General features: G+C 36.9%; 1 protein-coding gene across 1 annotated transcript in view; it reads right to left on the bottom strand.

Moving 5' to 3' along the window:
• Positions 1-20,360, bottom strand: part of Bank1 (B cell scaffold protein with ankyrin repeats 1) — a 239,984-nt gene that overhangs the window by 160,560 nt on the left and 59,064 nt on the right. The window contains 3 exon segments of the mRNA XM_051185442.1: positions 2,393-2,532; positions 13,680-13,818; positions 19,996-20,147. Coding sequence (XP_051041399.1) covers positions 2,393-2,532; positions 13,680-13,818; positions 19,996-20,147 — 431 coding nt within the window.

Below are 20,360 nucleotides of genomic sequence, written 5' to 3'. Positions count from 1 at the left end.
CAGGGTTACTGAAGTCATATCTGCCATTAAACCACATGGGAAAGCTCACAGAAGATTTTACAGTATGCCGGTGTGCCTTTTCAGCCAAACAGACAGAGTAAATTCACACTTGCTGGTACATTTTCTTGCAAATAAACAATAATTATGGTGAGTATGATTACAATGTGTGTTGGGTTTTGAATAGAGGTATTTGGTGGACCATTTGCAAAGCACACAAATTATTGGTCTTAGTGACAGCATCATAAGAAAGGAATAATCACTGTAGTGTTCTGTGTGAACTCCACAAAGAAGCGTGTGCACAACTGGCCTTAATAAAAACAGTAAAGGAATGAATGTCTCTTCAGGTCCTCCTCTGTCAGATGTAGGATTTTCCCTGTGGTGTGCCAATGAGTTTACAGATAACATGTGCCAATTTAGAGGAGCCAGGTTCACATGCACCTTATGCTCCAGGGAAAAGTTACTCTTCCTAGATGCTTATGGAACACTTGGGCTGCCCTAGGACCTAGTGTACTTGCCCAGAGCCCAGTGCAGTTACCTTAATCTGCCAGTACTTCTTGGGCACTGAGGTCAGCAGCAAATCATCACACCACTCCCCACCCAGGCACTTTAACCCTACCTGTAAAGTGTCTCTGCTAGGCAACATTTTTGTTGTTCACAGGTTAGACTGGTTCTGTCTCTGGAGACTCGGTACACATGTGAACCCTGCTAGGAGGCTGAATCTAATCTGTCTTCCCTTCACAGAGCCCTGGACTTGGAAAAGAGGGAACACCAAGGCATGGCCACAGTTCTTCTCACCTCTCACTTCAGACACAGGGTAAAGGTAAGCAGAGCTTTTTCCCAATTTCCTAAAATCTGCACATTTACTTCAAGCTACAAAGGAAATCATGACTTTCACATTATTTTATTCCAAGAATGTATCCAGGCTCCATACATTTAATTCTCACTACATACAAACTGTCTCTTGGCATTAAACCCAGTTCAGACATGTATTTGGGGGATATTTTACTTCTATACCAGTTGTAAACAGAGAATGCTCAATATCCCCTTTTATGTAAGTTTTAGTTAAGAATAGAATTTTTAGTAGAAGGCAAGGTAGACTTGTCACAGGAAAATGAAGAGGTCTGTATCTCACGCTATTATGTTTGCACTTGTTTTCCAACTGTTAGACATTTTGTTAGGCATTTTGTCAGATGTCCTCAGACTTCCCAGTCTGACAAATTATACTTCACTCTGTGTCCTTTTCTAAGACATTTGCCTTTCCCACTGTTCCAAAATGTGACACTCATAAAGAAGAATGCCAAAGAAGAAAGTGTCACACAAAATAAGTAAAGCCTCCAGGGCCAATCACACAGGTTTGTGGCGGTCTGTCAACATTACCGTCATTGACAGTTTTGTTACATGTCTCAAAGGACTTTTCATGGTAAATATGAAGATCATATTGTTCCGCTGAACCAGCTCACCCTTTCCTCCCACCCACTTCTGCCCTTCTTTCCCAGCAAGGCATTTAAAAAAGTACTTTTACTATAACACCAAGTCTTAAAATTTTTAATTCACATTAAAATACTTATTTTATCCTGAAACTCAATGAAATAAGCAGGTAAGTGATATATTTTCATATTAAGCAAGGTTTCTTCCTATTAATAGTGGGTCAATTTTTAAAAATTGCAGAAACCAAACTAATGCCTTAAGTCCCTTGAAGTTTTAAGATTCTTCCATACGCCCAGCACTGATAGGAAATAGTCTCAAATATGGGCTCTTTAAGGAGACTGGCAATACGTCATGAAATCCCCATCCCTGAGTAAGATTTTACCACAGGAAGGGAAAAGTATGGGCCTGAGGACACTTCTTCACATACCACACAGACTTCTTAAAGAACATGGATGATTCAATTATTTTTACTGTCAGGTAACAGTGAGAATTCCAACAAATAATAATCTAAAGATGTCCACATGAAAGTAGATGCAAGATTCACCCTGGGTCCCCCTGTTTGGTGGTAGTTAGGCTGGTCTGACATAGTCTCACAGGATCAGATAACATGGTCTGACTTTCTTTGGTTTTGTCTTGTTCACATCTAAGTAAAGAAATTCATTTGTCAAGGGTGCTCTTTGAATCTCTGTCTTCTCTTGTCTATCTGTTCCATAACAACTTAAATTGAGCCTGTCCTGCTAGCCCTATTGTAATGGACAAGCTGTCTCTGGTTGGGCATTATCTGGAATGACTTGACTGTGGCAAAGTAATTTGTCTCTGCCACCTCAGAGTTTGGCTTTTCCCCTTCCTGTGGATCACCCATGCATTCACACTCCATAAAACCTTACACCAAACCAAGAATCTTCTCTTCTGTATTAGCCCTTTAACATGTATCATGATTAGCTGCTTAGAAAGATCAACTTACCTGGTATAAACTCTTGTCCGGGTCTGGCATTCTAAATGGACTTTCTGTGGCTTTTACTGTTGAACAGTATTTGATTTCTGTTGTGGCCTTGACGATTCCATCACAGTGGATGTTGACAGTGACTGAACCAGCCGGAAAATCTTACAAAACACAAATAGGAGTTACGCTAAGCACCAAGTATAATGCACACATCACATTATTATGACTTAAACTATGAAAGAAGACTTTATAAAGCTGTAGCATTTCACTTCTAGCAGTTAAAATTTCTTCTGCATTTAATGCTTAAAATCATAAAATGTACATATTTATATTAAATAAACTTGGAAGACAAAAACATATGCCAAAATTATATAAAAAACAAAGTACTAAATTATTTCTCCCTACTGATACACTTTTTTAAAAAAGGTTTTTTAAAATTTAAATTAGAAACAAACTTTTTTACATGTCAGTCCCAGTTCAGTTCCGGCACCCTCCTATCCTCCCCTGTCCCCTCACCAACCCACATCCCATCCCCTTTCTGCTCCCCAGGGAGGGTGAGGCCTTCCATAGGGAGTCTTCAAAGTCTGTCATATCAAGAGCAGGGCCCAGGCCATCCCCCATGTGTCTAGGCTGAGAGAGTATCCCTCTAATGTGCAATGGGCTCCCAAAGTCCTTTTGTATACTGGGGATAAATATTTTTGTAAATATATAAATCATCCTTTTATAATTTCTTAGAATTTAACAAAAACAGTCTATTTTTTAAGCTTAGGTGTTTGTTTCAATTTTATGAACAAGAAGTCCATTAATTGTATACAAGTTTCTAGAAATTTTGTGTAGAAGAAGTAAGATTAAGATTTATTAAAATTACAGAGCATGTAGCAATTGGCTATAATAAGAATCCTTGGGAAAACAAGTATATCCAGAATCTTCAGAATTGTCACTGTGTACTCTGTCCATCCATCTATCCATCCATCCATCCATCTATCCATCCATCCACCCATCATCCACCTTCCCACTCACCCAGCCATCGATCCATCGATCAATCAATCCATCCATCCATCATCCATCCACCCACCCATTATCCATCCATCCACCCTCCATCTAAAGCCTTTCTGTAAACAAGTTGGTCAAAGTGGCTGATAAGCCATACCTTTAATTCTACTGTTATATACCAACAAATTTAAAGTTATACATAAAAAATTGGTGACTTCCATTAAATATTAAAAAAAATGAAACAAAATTTAAAAAAGCAACGCTTTAGTTTAACAAATATAAGCAAAATATATCTTTGGATCTATTTGAAGGCCAAATTTTAACAGCTTTTCACTCTGCCAGTGAGACATTTTTCAAATTCTTCTAAAAAATGTCAGAAGTTTAATGAAAATACCAATATCCCTGAACAGCTGTGAATGTTTAATTTCTTAAAGGTTAGACAATGATTTTGAGTCATCTTGTGAAGTTACTCTCCATCTTTCATTACTTTGTTCAGGTAAGTTCAAAGTCAAAAAACAAAACAAAAAAAAACAACCAAACAAAACAACAACAACAACAACAACAAAACAGGAACCTGAAACTGAATGGAGCTAAAAAACTTCTAACTTCATATTCTTGACAAGACATGTAACATATTTTATAAATTGATATGCACTGAAAAGTATTGCTGTGTTCCAAAGAAATAGACATCCAATAGAGAATAAGGGAAATCACAACAGAGAGTGAGAGCTGCAATATGCATTCTATGAGCTAATGTGGTGACTGTGGGTGGGGGGGGGAAGGAAGTTGGTGTTGTCAGAGCCAAATAAAATTGATTTCAGTAGATTTTATGTGAACTTCAGCTTAAAACATTTTAAAATTGCTTTTCAGAATTACAATATCTAGAAATCATAAATGAAACTGAAATTTACTGATCAATTGTTCCTTCATGCAAGGTCAGCACAGAAAGCCAGGCTTCTTGAAGTACTTTTTATGCTCCTTTCAAGAGATAAGAAGTTATAACTTATATCATCTAGAGCACAGCTTCATAACTAATAAGGAGAGTAAATATTTTTTTTCATATGTTACACATTTCTTTCAAGTTTTAATTAGATTTCCCTCAGCAGTTAGGTTTGTTTCATCATGGTATTTCTGGCACCAGAGGAATATTTGACTTCTTCTGCAAAGAAATTAGTTAATATTTCTAGCTGAAACTTGTAGCATCTTTTAAGGCATTTCTAAGTGGGTACTATTGTAATTTCAAATTGCCTTAGCTATAGGTGCCATTAGAAAAATTTTGGTACCTAGAAAAATCAAGAAATTATAGATATATCAAATTATTGAGCTGGAAATATTGGGAAGTGTTGTCATCAAAGTAGATGGTATTCTCACAGTTACAAAGCTCAGACTGCAATGTTGAAGTGGGTCAAAGGTAAAGAAGTTACCTGGGAAAGGGGTTTGAGAATTTCTCTCCTTCTGGGCATCGATGAATATGATATTAGATTTTCTTTGCATTGCTACCAGCTGAAAATATGTAGTAGTGGTGATATTTCTTATGCAAAGTCAAAAAAAATTGATTCAATTTATTTAAGATTTAGCTCAGCTCAAATTCCACAAATGAGTGACTCTTTAGTGGTATCTATGTTTTTCTAAATGGCGTGTCTCACTTAAAGTGTGTCATTTTCATTCAAGTTTCTAAAAACACCAGACTTCATCTTTTATATGGTTGAACAACATTCCTACAAATACATACATGAATTATACATTTTCTGCACACATTTCTGTTTTGATGATCATGGAAGCTGACTTCATTCCTTGGCCACTGTGAACAGTTGTGCAATTGATATGAGTGTGCAGGTTCCTCCTTCGTAGAATTATTTTCCAATTGGTGTATGTCCCTGGTCAGAACCTTGGGGTCACATGTCAAGGCTATTTTTAGTTTTCTAAGAAGGCTTTCTTTCCATAACACTGTACTGTTACATTGTCTAAAACAGTGTGGGAATTCTCCACTCCTCCTTAGGATGGGGTAGTTTTCGTCTTTTTGATAAAGCCATTATGATTCAGTGATGTGGTGAGCCATGATGGTGTGATTGTGTATTCCCTGATGATTAGGGACCTTGAGAATTTTGCCACATATTTGTTGATTACTTCTTCTTTTACGTGTCTATTTATATGATTTTCCTATTCTTTCTGTTTTGATAATTTTTTAATTTAAATTTGAAACAAGATTGTTTTACATGTCATTGCTAGTTCCTGCACCCTCCCTTCCTTCCCTGTTCCCTCCACCAATCCCCATCTCATCCCCTTTCTGCTCCCCAGGGAGCAGACTTCCACTGGGAGTCTTCAATGTCTGTCATATCATTTGGAGCAGGGCCCAGGATCTTGCCCATGTGTTTAGGCTGAGAGAGTATCCCTCTATGTGTAATGGGCTCCCAAAGTCCATTCATATGCTAAGGATAAATACTGATCCACTACCAGTGGCCCCATAGACTGCCCAGTCCTCCTAACACCCACATTCAGGAAATCTGGGTCAGTCCTATGCTGGTTTCTTAGCATTAAGACTGGAGTTCATGAGCTCCCCCTTGTTCAGGTTTGAATCTCATTACAGGGAAGGACATTTAAGGTAGCCTGTCCACTATTGCTTAGATTGTTAGTTGGGGTCATCCTTGTATATCTCTGGACATTTCCCTAGTGCCAGATTTCTGTAAAACCCTATAATGGCTCCCTCTATTATGGTATCTCTTTTCTTTCTCTTCTCTATTCTTTCCCTGACTCAGTCTTCTGCTCCCTCGTGACCACCCCTCCCCTCCTCTTCCTCCTAACTCTGTCTCCCCTCCCACCATGCTCCCAATTTGCTCTGTGTCTAAAAACCATATAGGAGTGAGTATATACCGTATTTGTCTTTTTGTGACTGAGTTACCTCATTCAGAATGGTTTCTTCTAGTTATGTCCATTTGCCTGCGAATTTCAAGATTCCATTGGTTTTTTTTTTGTTTTTGTTTTTTACTCCCCCTCTCCCACTGAGTAGTATTTCATTGTGTAAATGTACCACATTTTCTCCATCCATTCTTCAGTTGAGGGGTATTTAGGCTGCTTCTGGCTTCTGGCTATCACAAACAATGCTGCTATGAACAGATGTCCTTGTTGTATGAATGTGCATTTTTTTGGGAATATGTCTCTAAGAGTGGAATTGCTGACTTTTGAGGTAGACAGATTCCCATTTTCCTTAGGAACCGCCATACTGATCCCCAAAGTGGCTATATGAGTTCGTACTCCCACCAGCAGTGGAGAAGTGGTCCCCTTTCTCCACATTCTCTCCAATATAAACTGTCCTTAGTGTTTTTTTATTTTAGCCATTCTGACAGGAGTAATATGGTATCTCAGAGTTGTTTTGATTTGCATTTAACTGATAGCTAAGGATGTTGAGCACTTTTGTAAGTGTCTTTCAGCCATTTTAGATTCCTCTATTGAGAATTCACTATTTAGATCTATACCCTACTTTATAATTGGATTATATGGTGATTAGCTTTTTGAGTTCTTTGTATATTTTGAAAATGAGCCCTCTGTCAAATGTGGGGTTGGTGAAGATCTTTTCGAATTCTGTGGGCTGCTGTTTTGTCTTGTTGACTGTGTCTTTTTTGCCTTACAGAAGTTTCTCAATTTCAAGAGGTCCCATTTATTAATTGTTGATCTCAGTGTTTGTGCTACTGGTGTTACATTCATGAAGTGGTCTTCTGTACCAATTAATTCAAGGTATACTTTCTCGTCTAGGAGGTTCAGTGTATCTGGGTTTATATTGGGTTGCTTGATCCATTTGGACTTAAGTTTTGTGCATGGTGATAGATATGGATCTATCTACAATCTTCTACATGTCATCATCCAGTTTTGCCAGTACCATTTGTTGAAGAAAACATACATCTTTTATTTTACAGTTTTCTTATGTATGTATTTAATAGTATAAAGATCTCCTTAAACTATTTGGTTGCATGCTATAAATTAACACAAACACCAAATGGGTAAAAGACTAAAGCTCTCTAATGATACCAAGGAGAAATTTTGAGACCCATAAAACAGCAAGTTCTAAGGCACTGAGGTAGGAATAGGGTTGAGCTATTTGATGAATATCGTATGTGCTTTGGATAATGGATTATAGGTAGGTAATAGAAATGCTGTCTGAAAAATATGCCAGCATCATTTGTTGAAGATGCTTTTTTCCCCATTGTATAATTTTAGCTTCTTTGTCAAAAATCAGGTGTTCAGTTATGTGGTTTAATACCAAGGTTTTCAATTCTACTCCATTGATCTTCCTGTATATTTTCGTGCCAATACCAAGTCAGAGATGGTGATGCCTCCAGAAGTTCCTTTATTTTACAGGGCTGTTTTGGTTAATATAGATCTTTTGTTTTTCCATATAATATCTGTGAAGAATTGTGCTGGGATTTTGATGGGGATTGCTTTAAATCTGTAGTTTGCTTTTGGCAATATTGCCATTTTTACTATGTTGATCCTACCTATCTAAGAACATGAGAGATCTTTCCTTTTTCTGTTATCCTCTTTAATTTCTTTCTTTAAAGATTCAAAGTTCATATTATAAGTCTTTCACTTCTTTGGTTAGCATTACCCCAAGATATTTTATGTTGTTTGTGGCTATTGTAAAAGGTGATGTTTCTGTGATTTCTTTGTCAACCCATTTATTGTCTGTATATAATAGGGCTACTAATTTTTTGAGTTAATCTTGTATCCTGCCGCTTTGCTGAAGGTCTTTATCAGCTCAGCTGTAGGAGTTTCCTGGTAGAGTTTTATAGGTCACATATGTAAACTATCATATCATCAGCAAATAGTGAAAGTTTGACTTCTTCCTTTCCAATTTATATTATCTTGATCTCTGTCTTTTTTTTTTTTTTTGCTCTAGCTAGTTCTTCAAGTACAATATTGAAGATAGATGGAGAGAGTAGACAACCTTGTCTTGTTCCTGATTTTAGAGGAATCGTATGGAGTTTTTCTCCATTTAGTTTGATGTTGGCTGTTTGTTTGCTGTATATTGCTTTTTATTCTGTTTATAGATATGTTCCTGTTTTCCCTGATCTCTCCAAGACATTTATCATGAAGGGGTGTTAAATTTTGTCAAAAGTTTTTTCCAGTATCTAGTGAAATGATCATGTAGTTGTTCTTTTTCAGTTTGTTTATATGGTGGATTACATTGATGGATTTTTGTATTTTGAGCCATCTCTTCATCTTTGGGATGAAGCCTACATGGTCATGGTGGAAGAGTTCTCTGATGTGTTCTTGGATTCAATTGACCAGTATTTTATTGAGTATTTTTACATCACTGTTCATAGGGGATATTGGTCTGTAGTTCTCTTTCTTAGTTGTGTCTTTGTGTGGCTTGTGTATTAAGGTAATTATAGCCTTGCAAAAAAGAGTTTGGCAATGACCCTTTCTATTGTGTGGAACTCTTTGAGACGTATTGGTATTAGCTCTCCTTTGAATTTCTGGTAGAATTCTGCACTGAAACCATCTTGACCTGGGCTTTTCTTTTTGGATGGGAGACTTTTGATCACGGCTTCTATTTCTTTGGGGGTTATAGGTCTATTTAAATTGCTTATCTGTTCTTGTTTTAATTTTGGTAAGTGATATATATCCAGAAAATTGTCCATTTTATTTAAATTTTCAAATTGTATGGGGTACAGGTTTTCAAAGTATGACCTGAAGGTTCTCTGGATTTCCTCAGTGTCCCTTGTTATGTCCCCCTTTTCATTTCTGATTTTGTTAATTTACATGCTCTCTCTCTGCCTTTTGATTAGATTGAATAAAGGTTTATCTATCTTGTTGATTTTCTCAAAGTACCAACTCTTTGTTACATTGATTCTTTGTATTATTTTCCTAGTTTCTACTTTATTGATTTCTTCCCTCAATTTGATTATTTCCTGGTGTCTACTCCTCCGTGGTGTATTTATTTCTTTTCATTCTACAGCTTTCAGTTGTGCTGTTAATCCTCTAATGTATCTGTTCTCCAGTTTCTTCATGTGGGCACTTAGTGCAATAAACTTTCCTCAAAGCACTGCTTTCAAAGTGTCCCATAAGTTTGGGTATGTTGTGTTTTCATTCTCATTGAATTCTATGAAGACTTTAATTTCTTTCTATATTTCTTCCTTGACCCAGCATTGGTGCTATTGCATATTGTTCATTTTCCATGAATATGTAAGGTTTTTTCAATTTGTATTGTTGTTGAATTCTAACTTTAAAGGACGGTGGTCTGATAAGATACAGGACCAGGTTATTCCAAATTTTTTGTACCTGTCAAGGTTTGCTATGTTGCCAAGTATGTGGTCGATTTTAGAGAAGGTTCCATGTGCCACTGAGAAGGTATATTCTTTTGTGTTTGAATGGGATATTCTATAAATGTCTGTTAAACCTAATTGGGCCATAATATCTGTAAGTTCCTTCGTTTTTTATTTTTTTATTTTTTTGTTTTTGTTTTGTTAAGTTTCTGTCTATCTAGTGTTGAGAGTGGAGTGTTGAAATCTCCCACTATAATTGTGTTAGATTTTATGTGAGATTTGAGTTTTAGTAATGTTTCTTTAACAAATGTGGGTGCCTGTATATTTGGGGCATAGATGTTCAGAATTGAGACTTCATCTTGTTGGATTTCTCCTGTGATGAATAAAAAATAACATTCTTAATCTCCTTTCATTTTAGTTTAAAGTATAATTTGTTAGATATTAGGATTGCTACACCTGCTTGTTTCTTGGGTCCATTTGATTGGAAAATCTGTTCCCAACGCTTACCTCTGAGGTACAGTCTGTCTTTGAGGTTATATGCCACAGAAGGATGGATTCTGTATTCATATCCATTCTGTTAGCCTGTGTCTTTTTATAGGCGAGTGAAGACCATTAATACTTAGGGATGTTAGTGACCATTGATTGTTAACTCTTGTTTATTTTGGATTTGTTGTTGTTGGTAATATTATGTGTGGATTTCCCCCCATTTTCCTTTTGGCTGTTGGTAAAGTGAATTACCTATTGCCTGTGTTATTGTGGGTGTAGTTGACTTCCTTAGCTTGGAGTTTTCCTTCCTGAACTTTCTATAGGGCTGGATTAGTTGGCAAGTATTGTTTAAATATGGTTTTGTCATGGATTATCTTGATTTCTCCATCTATAGTAATTGAAAGCTTTACTGGGTATAGTATTCTTGGTAGGCATCCATGGTCTCTTAGTGTTGGTAGAACATCTATTCAGGACCTTCTGGCCTTCAGAATTTCCATGGAGAAATCAGATGTAATTCTGATAGATTTATCTTTATATGTTACTTGGCCTTTTTCCTTCGCCGCTCTTAATATTCTTTCTTTATTCTATATATTTGGCATTTTGATTATTATGTGGTGAGGGGACACTTTTTTTGTGGTCCACTCTATTTGGTGTTCTGTAAACTTCTTGTACTTTCATTGGCATGTCTTTCTTTAGGCTGAGAAAGTTTTCTTCTATGATTTTGTTGAATATATATTCTGCACCTTTGAGTTGGGTTTCTTCATCTTCTACTATACCTATTATTCTTAGGTTTGGCCTTTTCATGCTGTCCCATATTTCCTGGATATTTTGTTTTAGGGATTTGTTGGACTTAAGATTTTCTTTGGTTGATGAATCTATTTTGCCTAGTGTATCTTCAACACCAGAAATTCTCTTTTCCATGTCTTGTATTCTGTTGGTCATGCTTGCATCTGTGGTTCCTGATCATTTACCCAGCTTTTCTATTTCCAGCATTCCCTCAGACTGTGTTTTTTTTTTAATTGTTTGTTTTTAAGCTTTCAAACCCTGCACTGTTTGAATTATTTCTTCAAATACTTGGTTTGACTTTTCTTCCATTTCTTTAAAGGATTTTCTCATTTCCTCTCTTAGGGTCTCTATCATCTTCATGATGTTGTTTTTAGGGTTATTCTCTTCTGCTTCATATGTTTTAGGATGTTGAGGTCTTGCTGGTGTGGAGTCCTTAGACTCTGGTGGCATCATATTTATCTTTCTGTCATTGACTGTGTTCATATACTCTTGCCTTCCCATCTCTTCTTCCAATGAGTACTGGTGGGGTCTCTCCCTCTTCTGGTGAGTACTGGACTAAGGTTCTCTTCTGGTGGGTTCAAGCAGGTCCAATACTCTGAAGGCTCTCCTTTTCCTGTGGGTGGGGGTGGAACTAGGGTGCTAGCAGATTCTGGATGGGCTGGTCTGCTGGGAAGGGTAACTTGTGCACAATCCCCAGTCCTCAGGAGGCTCTGAGCAGGGTACTGGAATGCAGGCTGGAAGCAGGCCCATGTTTATCCCCTCCCACGAGGGGAGGTGGGACTAGGATGTAGGCAGACTCTGGATAGGCTGGTCTATTTTTAATTGACAATTTATATAATATATGTTTACCACAGTTTTCCCTTTCCCACCTCCTCCCTACCTCCCATTCTGTCATTCTGTGCCTCCTTTCTTTCTTTGTAAGAAACAAACAGGCAAATAAAAACAATGAAACATACCAAAATTAAAAAAAAAAAGCTAAATGCACACGAAATAATAGGACCACTCTGTTGTTATCAAAGTTCTTACACTGGATATTAATCTCTTATTGAATAGTTTGTAGATACTTTCTCCCATTCTGAAGTTGTCTCTTAACTCTCTCAATCATTTCTTTTGCTGTGCTAAAGGTTTTTAAAAATAATTTTTCATTTGTATATTATTTTCATTTCTTGCTTATACTTTGAAGTATCTTGTAACAAAAACAAAACAAAACAAAACAAAAACCTTAGCCCATCTCAATATCTTGAAATGTTTTTAAAGTATGTTCCTCAAATAGTTCCAGGAAGTTTTGTGTATTTCTATCCTTTCTACTCCTAGCATTAGGTATATCAAGTAAAAAAATATTCTTAAATAATATGTTTACTTTAATTTGTTATCTTGATCTGCTACTTGGGAAATATTATTTAAGTACTTGTTAATTTCCAATACTGATGTTTCTGTATTGATTTATTTTAACCAGATTTAGTTTGAACTCTAGAACTAATTATTTAGAAAGTGTTATTCACTACAACATTTAAGAAAGTGACATAAGCCATCCGTTGGTGGAGCACACCTCTAATCCCAGTTCTCCGAAGTCAGGGGCAACTGAATTTCTGTGAGTTTGAGGCCAGCATGTTCTACAGGATCCAAAGCAATACAAAGAAACCCTCTCTAGAAAAACAAAACAAAGAATGTGACATAAGATAATAGGGGCTAGGAAAAAGAAAGTAAAAGAGAGATGGAGAGGGTTCTTCCCACTGCATTTCTGCATCATTTTCTACAACAGGAAACAGTGTTTGGATGTTTGTAAATTATTGGAACAAAAGCTTTAACTTCTGAGAGTCCAGCTTCGATGCCAGCTGAGCAAGGAAGCCATGGAAGAGCTAATCATGTGAACAACAGTGCTGGCTTGTAAGTATATATGAACTGTATAATGAGCTCAGGATGCACTTAATATAATTTGCAATTATAAATAGTTTATATTTTCACATTTATAAGATTAAATATCTTTTTATGTAAGAAAATTTACAGAGCTAATAGTTTTTGAAGTTTTACATGACAACTTTTTCTCTGACTTTATAAAATCATGCCATAAAACAAAAACAAGTAGTCCTATATTTTAAACATATTTATTGTCTCTATTTTTAATTTGTAGATGTGTGTGGCTATGTGCCTATGGAAGTCAGGAGAGGGTGTTAGATACCCAGGAGTGGGAAATATAAGCAGTTATGGGTTGCTCAAACTGACTGTTGGGGATCCAGTACAGTGTAGTATGGAGTGAGCAAATATGAGTCGTCAAATGATTCACACCACAAATGAGACAAGAAGATGACGAGAAGAATATCTGAGAATGGTACCATGATTGGAAAATACTGAAAAAGAATTATGCTTTATAAAACAGTCAAAACGTTCCCAAGGCTTGGAATGGAGACAAGAGAAAAGAACAAAGTTCTCTAATAAAATTTAAAAAAAAATCTGTGAATCCTCATGCTGCATAAAGGAAATAATTTTAATCCCATATTTAATAGCTACTATGTATCAAAGTACTCTCCACTGACATATTTAATGATGTTTGATGTTACTGGCAGCCATTTCCCTAAATGGTATACAAACCGAGTTCTAAGGATTTACAATCTCACTTTTGCAAATCAGATTAATAATAACAATGTTGAACATGTGAGAACTAACACAGGAAGCACCTGCGGAGCAAACTCAGTTTCTGTAGGGAAGTGAAACCATTTATCATAAATCGCAGGAAAGAAACTCGGGGAGAGGTTTTATTATTATTAAAACACAAAATGTCTCACCTGCGGCTTTCATACACCAGACACTCTTACTCCAACGTTCTGGCCGTGTTCTGAGGCGTTTGTTTTGGGATATAAATTCAACTTCCAGAGTTTCACCAATCAGTTCATCTTTCAGTAGAATGAGTATCTCACCAGGATTCTGTAATGTCAAATATATAGGTTAAGCACATCAAAGAGTTGACCTCTACTAAGGTGCCCGTGACATTTATTAGTGGTCAACATCTTCAGCCATTGGTAAATACGTTTATACTGTTTGTATTTTCAACCATGTTAATATGCAAACATGTAGATGCATGACCCATTGCATTTCATATTTAATTCCTTTGATATCTATCAAATTCTTTTCCAGCTACACTATGCTTTGCAACTGAGAAACAGTGAGAACACAGTTGCTTCCTGTACCCTTGCCTCTTCCTGCACATTGTTTCCCACCCCAGGGCACCAGACCCATTTCACAGACTAACAAATTGACAGTAATTAAGCCAGTGAGCAATTCCTTTCCCTAGTACATTTCCTTAACCTTAACAACAGTGTCATTTCAATTTCTCTCTGTGTCTGTGTATCTAAAAACTTAACAAATGTAACTTTAAGGCCTCCTGCAATTAAAATATAATGAAAAATATTAATGTTGTGTAGTTCCATAGTCTGTGTAGTAGAAGTTCTCTGGGTATTCTTTGCTTATATAAGGGCCCATTAAGGCTCTTCTGAGATAACTGAAGTTACACAACTGAAACTTTCAAGATTTAATTATGTTGGAGAAGTTTGATCTACGAAGAGGTAAAAATAGGAAGACCACATTTTGGGAACTATATCCAGAAAAATATAACAATTAAGAAGACTGTAGTTGATGTAAAGATTGGGAATTGATAAACATTGTTGGATGTTTACTTTATAGAAACTGTGGTAAACACTTTTTATATAAGAATATTTCCTTCAACCCTAACTGAAAAACCCAGATACACATATATATGTACTATTGCACGTGCACACAGGCATGCACACACACACACACACCAGAAATGAAGAAGGCTACTACTGTTCATAACCAGAGCAATTTAGGATTACATTTAAAAAATTAAGAATTATCTAATTTTCAAATCCACACTATTCCTCATATTATGCTATCTGATTCCATGGAAAGTAAAATATTTTGTAACTGTCTCAGATATTATCTCTCAAATGCTGCTGTCATAGTAAATTTAACCCTGACGGTAAATAGGAAACTCGTTGATATACTTTCACGGTATCGTATTTATTATAAAGCCATTCATTTAAAGATTTCTTACTCTAGTGTCATTGCAAAACCACACACTAATAAGACTTACATCTTAATGTGTTATACCCAGGTCTTTCTGGAAATGGTATGCTAATGATGTCAATCCCAACCACTTTAGCCACTGCCCACCACAGTCATACCCCAGATATTTATCCAAACTTGATTTACATTTCTCTTTACCTTTACCAACTATACCCAGAGAACAGGTCCCACCTCAACAGGATCTCTGTTCCTGCCCTGATCATGTACCATGGCAGCAGATACGGAACACAATCCCATGGCCTCATGTTTTTTTCGTTTTTTTGTTTTTTTTTTTTGTATGTCTAATGACCTCGCATCTGTCATCTCAACCCCAAACAATGACTTCACATCTCATTTTGGGTCTAGTCCCAAATAGCCTTTATTAGCCTTCTAATATGGAGTTCTTTTCAATACCTAAGTAGCTCCTTGTTTGTGCCTGTGGGAACTGGTAAGCACAGGCATGCCCACCAAACAGTTTATTCTCTAAGACAACTCATTCTCATTCACGAGCAGCCCCCGGGAACGCTGCTTCTTATGCACCAGATTCCCTCTTTAATAGAGGGCAGGACTCTATCTTTCAACCTTTGCCAGAAAAATAAACAAATAAATAAATAAATAGATTTCAAACAGAAGACACACTAAATAAAGTATCTGCATCTTCATTTGTACCCTGAGCTGGCTTCTTGGGTCCACGACCTGCACAGTCACAAGGGGCTTACAAAGCCTTGCCCTTGGTTCAATGTTCTGCTGTCATTGACTTGAAATGCTAACTAATTTAAACCAAGGAGCTTTTCATATTCATTTTGCACTGCAAGCTAAGTAGCTAGTCCTGCTTAAGGGTGATTGTAGCCTTGCAGATCTGGTTTTTCTTTCTCTGCTTCCTTATAGCTATCCTTTTCCACCAAAGCCCAAGCCAGATTTTATAGTAAGCATCTGCTCTCTAACTGCAGCCTGCAAGAATCGTAGACCTTTCTAAAAAGCATAAACATATTCACGTCTACATCGGCATCCAGCCGTGACCAAGCCAAGCATTCTATTCGTTGTTAGTTCTCTTTCGTCCAAAATACTCTGATAGCATTTTAAAATCTTAATATCATTCTCATAACTTCTGAGCATTATGGCCATAAAAGATCCTCCAATGTTCTAAAAATTTAAATGGAGTACTTCTATAAAAGCATCACAGCTTTGACTTGAGTATGCTTGACTCTATTCCTTACAACCCTCCGGGCTGGGCTTTAGTTATCCCTGCATCTCCCTGCAGTAAACAGCCTAACTCAGGAGAGGAGATCTGTCTTTAGTTGCATGGGTACATTTGATTAAAGGAGAAAGTTATAGGATGTTCATACATGATAAACATATTTCTATCTATTATGAAGCTACCAATTAGGGCTTCACGTTTTTTACGTTTTTTACTCCAGTGTTTGTGCCTCTAAGAATTAATAAGTAGTAATAATAATCATTACTACTTATAAACTTTAAAGGCTGCTGGACTATTCACAAAACTTAAGATTTCAAAAAATATTGAGTGCAATTTGGTCTATAATAAAACATATATGTAGTGGGTTTTGCTTGGATCTTTGTGGTGAAATTTAAACACAGGAAAAAGGTTGAGATCCCATTAGGTCACTGTTAGCTCACTAAGGCTTTTGAATATGACCTACAGCTTTTTCATACATCCATAACTACTTTATTTTAAAAGATACCAGCTCATGCAACATAGGTTCATGGGACTTGCTACACTTATTGCACAGGCTTCTGCAGTTGACACCTATTTGTCTCATAACAGCAGAGAAAGAATTGGAAAAAGGAAGGATGATGAAAAATGAAGTATCTTCTACACACATAGAAAAGATGAAGAAAAGAGGTTGGTGCTTCTAAGGAAATAGAAACATCCTTACCAGACCCTTGGTAGGGACTCAGAAATATAGGAGAGGTGAGTGTTCAGAAAACAGACTCTGCAATACTTCTGAAAGCTTTGTATAAAATGTGTGAAAGGCGTGAATGGAATCACTATTAAAGATCAGGCATCTCCCATAAAGTGACTACAGGCCAACTATGCCAACTTCACAGGAAGGAGCTGGAGTTCTTGGTGCCACCATCGGGCAGAAGTGAGGGTGATTCATTTGTTGTAGGTGTACACTCGGAGACAGGTCTTAACTTGGGTAGGGCTGCTACTTTGGAGAAGCCACTGCCATGAGGATGCCTTGTGCATTATGTAATTCTTGCAGCTTGAGGGTTTCTATCAACCAGATGTCAGTAGCAACTGTGATAATCAGAGGTATTTGCAACACTGCCTGCATCTCCCCCACATAAAAGAAAGGCACAACTCTTCCCAGTGAAGAACCACTACCCCATAGGAATTTGCCAAAGACTTTTATAGAGTCACATCTTTGAAGCCGTGGACAGCAAATGCTGATCTATAAGCCACCGCTGAGCTAATGCCTTCTATGTGGATGTCATCAGGAAGGTAAGAATGGATGCACTCTTTGAACAATGGATACCTCTGGCACACCTAACATTATATTGCCTATCATTTGTGACTCCACAATACAAAATCCAGAGTGTCCTGACCAATAAACAAGTAAAAGAGTCTTAGAATATTAAAACAGGATGAAATATGTAATCCCACAGAAACTTAAAGAAAGGCTTTATCGAGAACCAGGTTTAAGCTAAAAAAGGATACACCTATACTTATTTATTTCTCAAAGAGGTAGGAATAAATAACCCATATAACTAGAACAACAGATCAATGCTAAAGAGAAAAAAATAATATTTTCTCCTGTTTTTTGAAGAAGCACAAGATTGCCAAGGCTTAGGAAATTGATAATCTATGGAAAGAAAGGTCTGGGAAAGGTTACACAGCAGAAGGATCAATACTTCCCAGCTCCCAGGATCACAGGCAGCAAACAGCTTAAAGCTCCACCTCAGTGAACAATCTGCAAAAGCTGCTTCTCAAGAACAAGAGCAGAGAGTGAGCAGAAATTGCCACAGCAGGCACAGACCCAGCAATTGTGCAACAAGGAGCCATGGGGGAGGGGGACAAACTAACCTTTATCATAGGGAAGGAAGACTGTATCCATATTGAACACATGTTCAAGTCAGCATGATGGGAGCACAGAACTACAACATGGCCAGGTGTGAATAAGACCCATCTCCAATTGCCTAGAAACTGTCAGAGTTAGCATTGATAAGTTCTGGAACTTTTAGGATTCCAGAGATGCCTCTGTTGTTACGTTTTAAGGAGAAGAGACATTGCTCTCTGCTCTTTGCCCATCCACTAACTAGAACACTTCTTAGAAATATGGCGAAGTTCAAAGGTTGTCATTTCAGACAATTGGCATGCACAGAACATTCTCCAGGGAAACCAGAAACACAATTTTCACTCAGCTGGAACCAAATGGTCTTCTCTGTGGTACTTGGCAACAGTGTATGGATTCAGACTGTATGAAGATCTACTTACTGAGAGCCCAAGATTCATTTGGATAACTATTTTTGGTCCAAAAGATGAAATTATTCTGAAATGTTGGAGCATAATGCGGGATTTAAAATATTTTATATGATCTTTTAACTTCTAGGGTTTTTTAGAAAGTGGAGTTCTCAAGATGGATTTGATATTGAAATAATTTAACTTTATAAGGCCTGAAAAAAATTCTATCTATATCCATAAAAAGATTTTAAAAGCCCATGGCTGCTCTATTGAAAGGACTGTTGACTAGTCATCTGCATAAGGAATGTCTGCCTAAGAACAACCGAAGTTTGCTATTGGACTTCAATTTTATTTTCTGTGATTAATAAGGGGAGTGTTTTGTAATGCTCAAATTTTACTGTTGCAGATATTTTTAAAAGAAGCTATTTAAACTCATTGCATAACTCCTAGGGAGCTATTTTTACTCTTAGAGTTATTTTATTTCCTACTTTGATTTCATCTAGTCTCAACTAGATCACATTGCTTTTATTACAGTTCTTTCCTGTTTCTTCCATTATTTCTGATGCCATAGGAGCTGCCAGCTTTGACTTTTCAGTTTTTTTTTCTCCCCAACTTATGCTACCTAGTCTTTTACCCATGGGACAACTTATCTTTGCTGGGCATCTATGTCTGGTATCTCAGAAGTAGACAGTTCAGATTTCTGGCACTTCTGTGGTAGTGTCTGAGTGGATTTCCTTCCTCTAGAACTGACAGTAAAGTGAGTTAAAGGAACAATACTTCTGTCCCAACAGTCTGCAGGGTGGAAGCAAAGGATTTAAACTTCAGCAATCCTACAGGATGTTCAGCTTCTCGGGCCACAGGGTTAGGGATCAACCATTAGCAGTCATCAGAGACCTCCTGATGTCAGGTCATATAAACCCACCAGCTTTCTCCAGAAGGACCCTTTTCATGCATCTCCCAAAGGCCCCTCTATACTGTTGTCCCTTCTTACTCAAGGACACCACAGATACTGAGGTCCAGCAACGAGGCTCAAACTCTTCCAGTGGTTCATTTTAGTGGGTCAGTCCAAGAAAGGCATAGAAGAAGTATCAAAAATGCTTCCATGTTGTTGCTTTCTCCAAATCCTCCTTCTAACTGCACTCTTATTCCTGAGAGATTAATTCTCCCAGGTTGTACGATGTCTTCATTCAACAATACATTTATAATTTTAAAGAGGTTCTCAGAAATAAGTGATTTTAAGTTCTATTCAATAGTGGATTTCCCTTTTTTTGGAAACTTAAATATTTACCTGCTTATTGTGAAGTAAAGTTATTAAAAGTAGATTAATATATGTAGAATGTATGTATAATCTTAAAGTGTCAAGTCACGGTTGATAAAATTAAGCATTTAGAGATTCTCCAATTAGTCAGCTGTCCAATTAGTCAGCAAAGATATATCAAATGCCTATTGGTTGCTAGATATTATTCTAGTTTCTGACACTGTAGTTGTGATAAAGAGTAAACCAAAATGCTAGGTTAATTGCAAATTACATCACAGTGAAATTCAGTGCCTGTGAAAGCAACAGACTCTGTAATAAAGGCATCAACACTAACCTCACATGGAATTTCCTTAGGCAGTACCAGAGCCAGAGGCACAGATACTCCAGAAGCTTCTTGATCATCAGCTTCCTCCTGTCCACTTGTCTCCTCAGAATATTTTGCTTCTGGCTCTGTTGGAATGCCGACCTCAAGGTAGTCTTCAGTACCTCAGAAAAATTGCAAGAATACATATTTTTATCATTCCATCCACTACAAAAACAAACAAACAAAACTGGTGTGGAATAGATTTCATAAGTACAGAAGCTAAGCCTAGGATAGTTGAAATAAGCATCATATTCATTAAAATAGTATTTATTGACTCAATACTATTATAGCACTTATGACTAAGTCACATCAGCTATATGATTATATGTTCATAT

Source organism: Phodopus roborovskii, unplaced genomic scaffold, assembly GCF_943737965.1.
Source record: "Phodopus roborovskii unplaced genomic scaffold, PHOROB, whole genome shotgun sequence".
NCBI lineage: Eukaryota > Metazoa > Chordata > Mammalia > Rodentia > Cricetidae > Phodopus > Phodopus roborovskii.
Note: the sequence above shows the minus strand (reverse complement) of the source record. Positions and strands in the feature narration are given on the sequence as shown.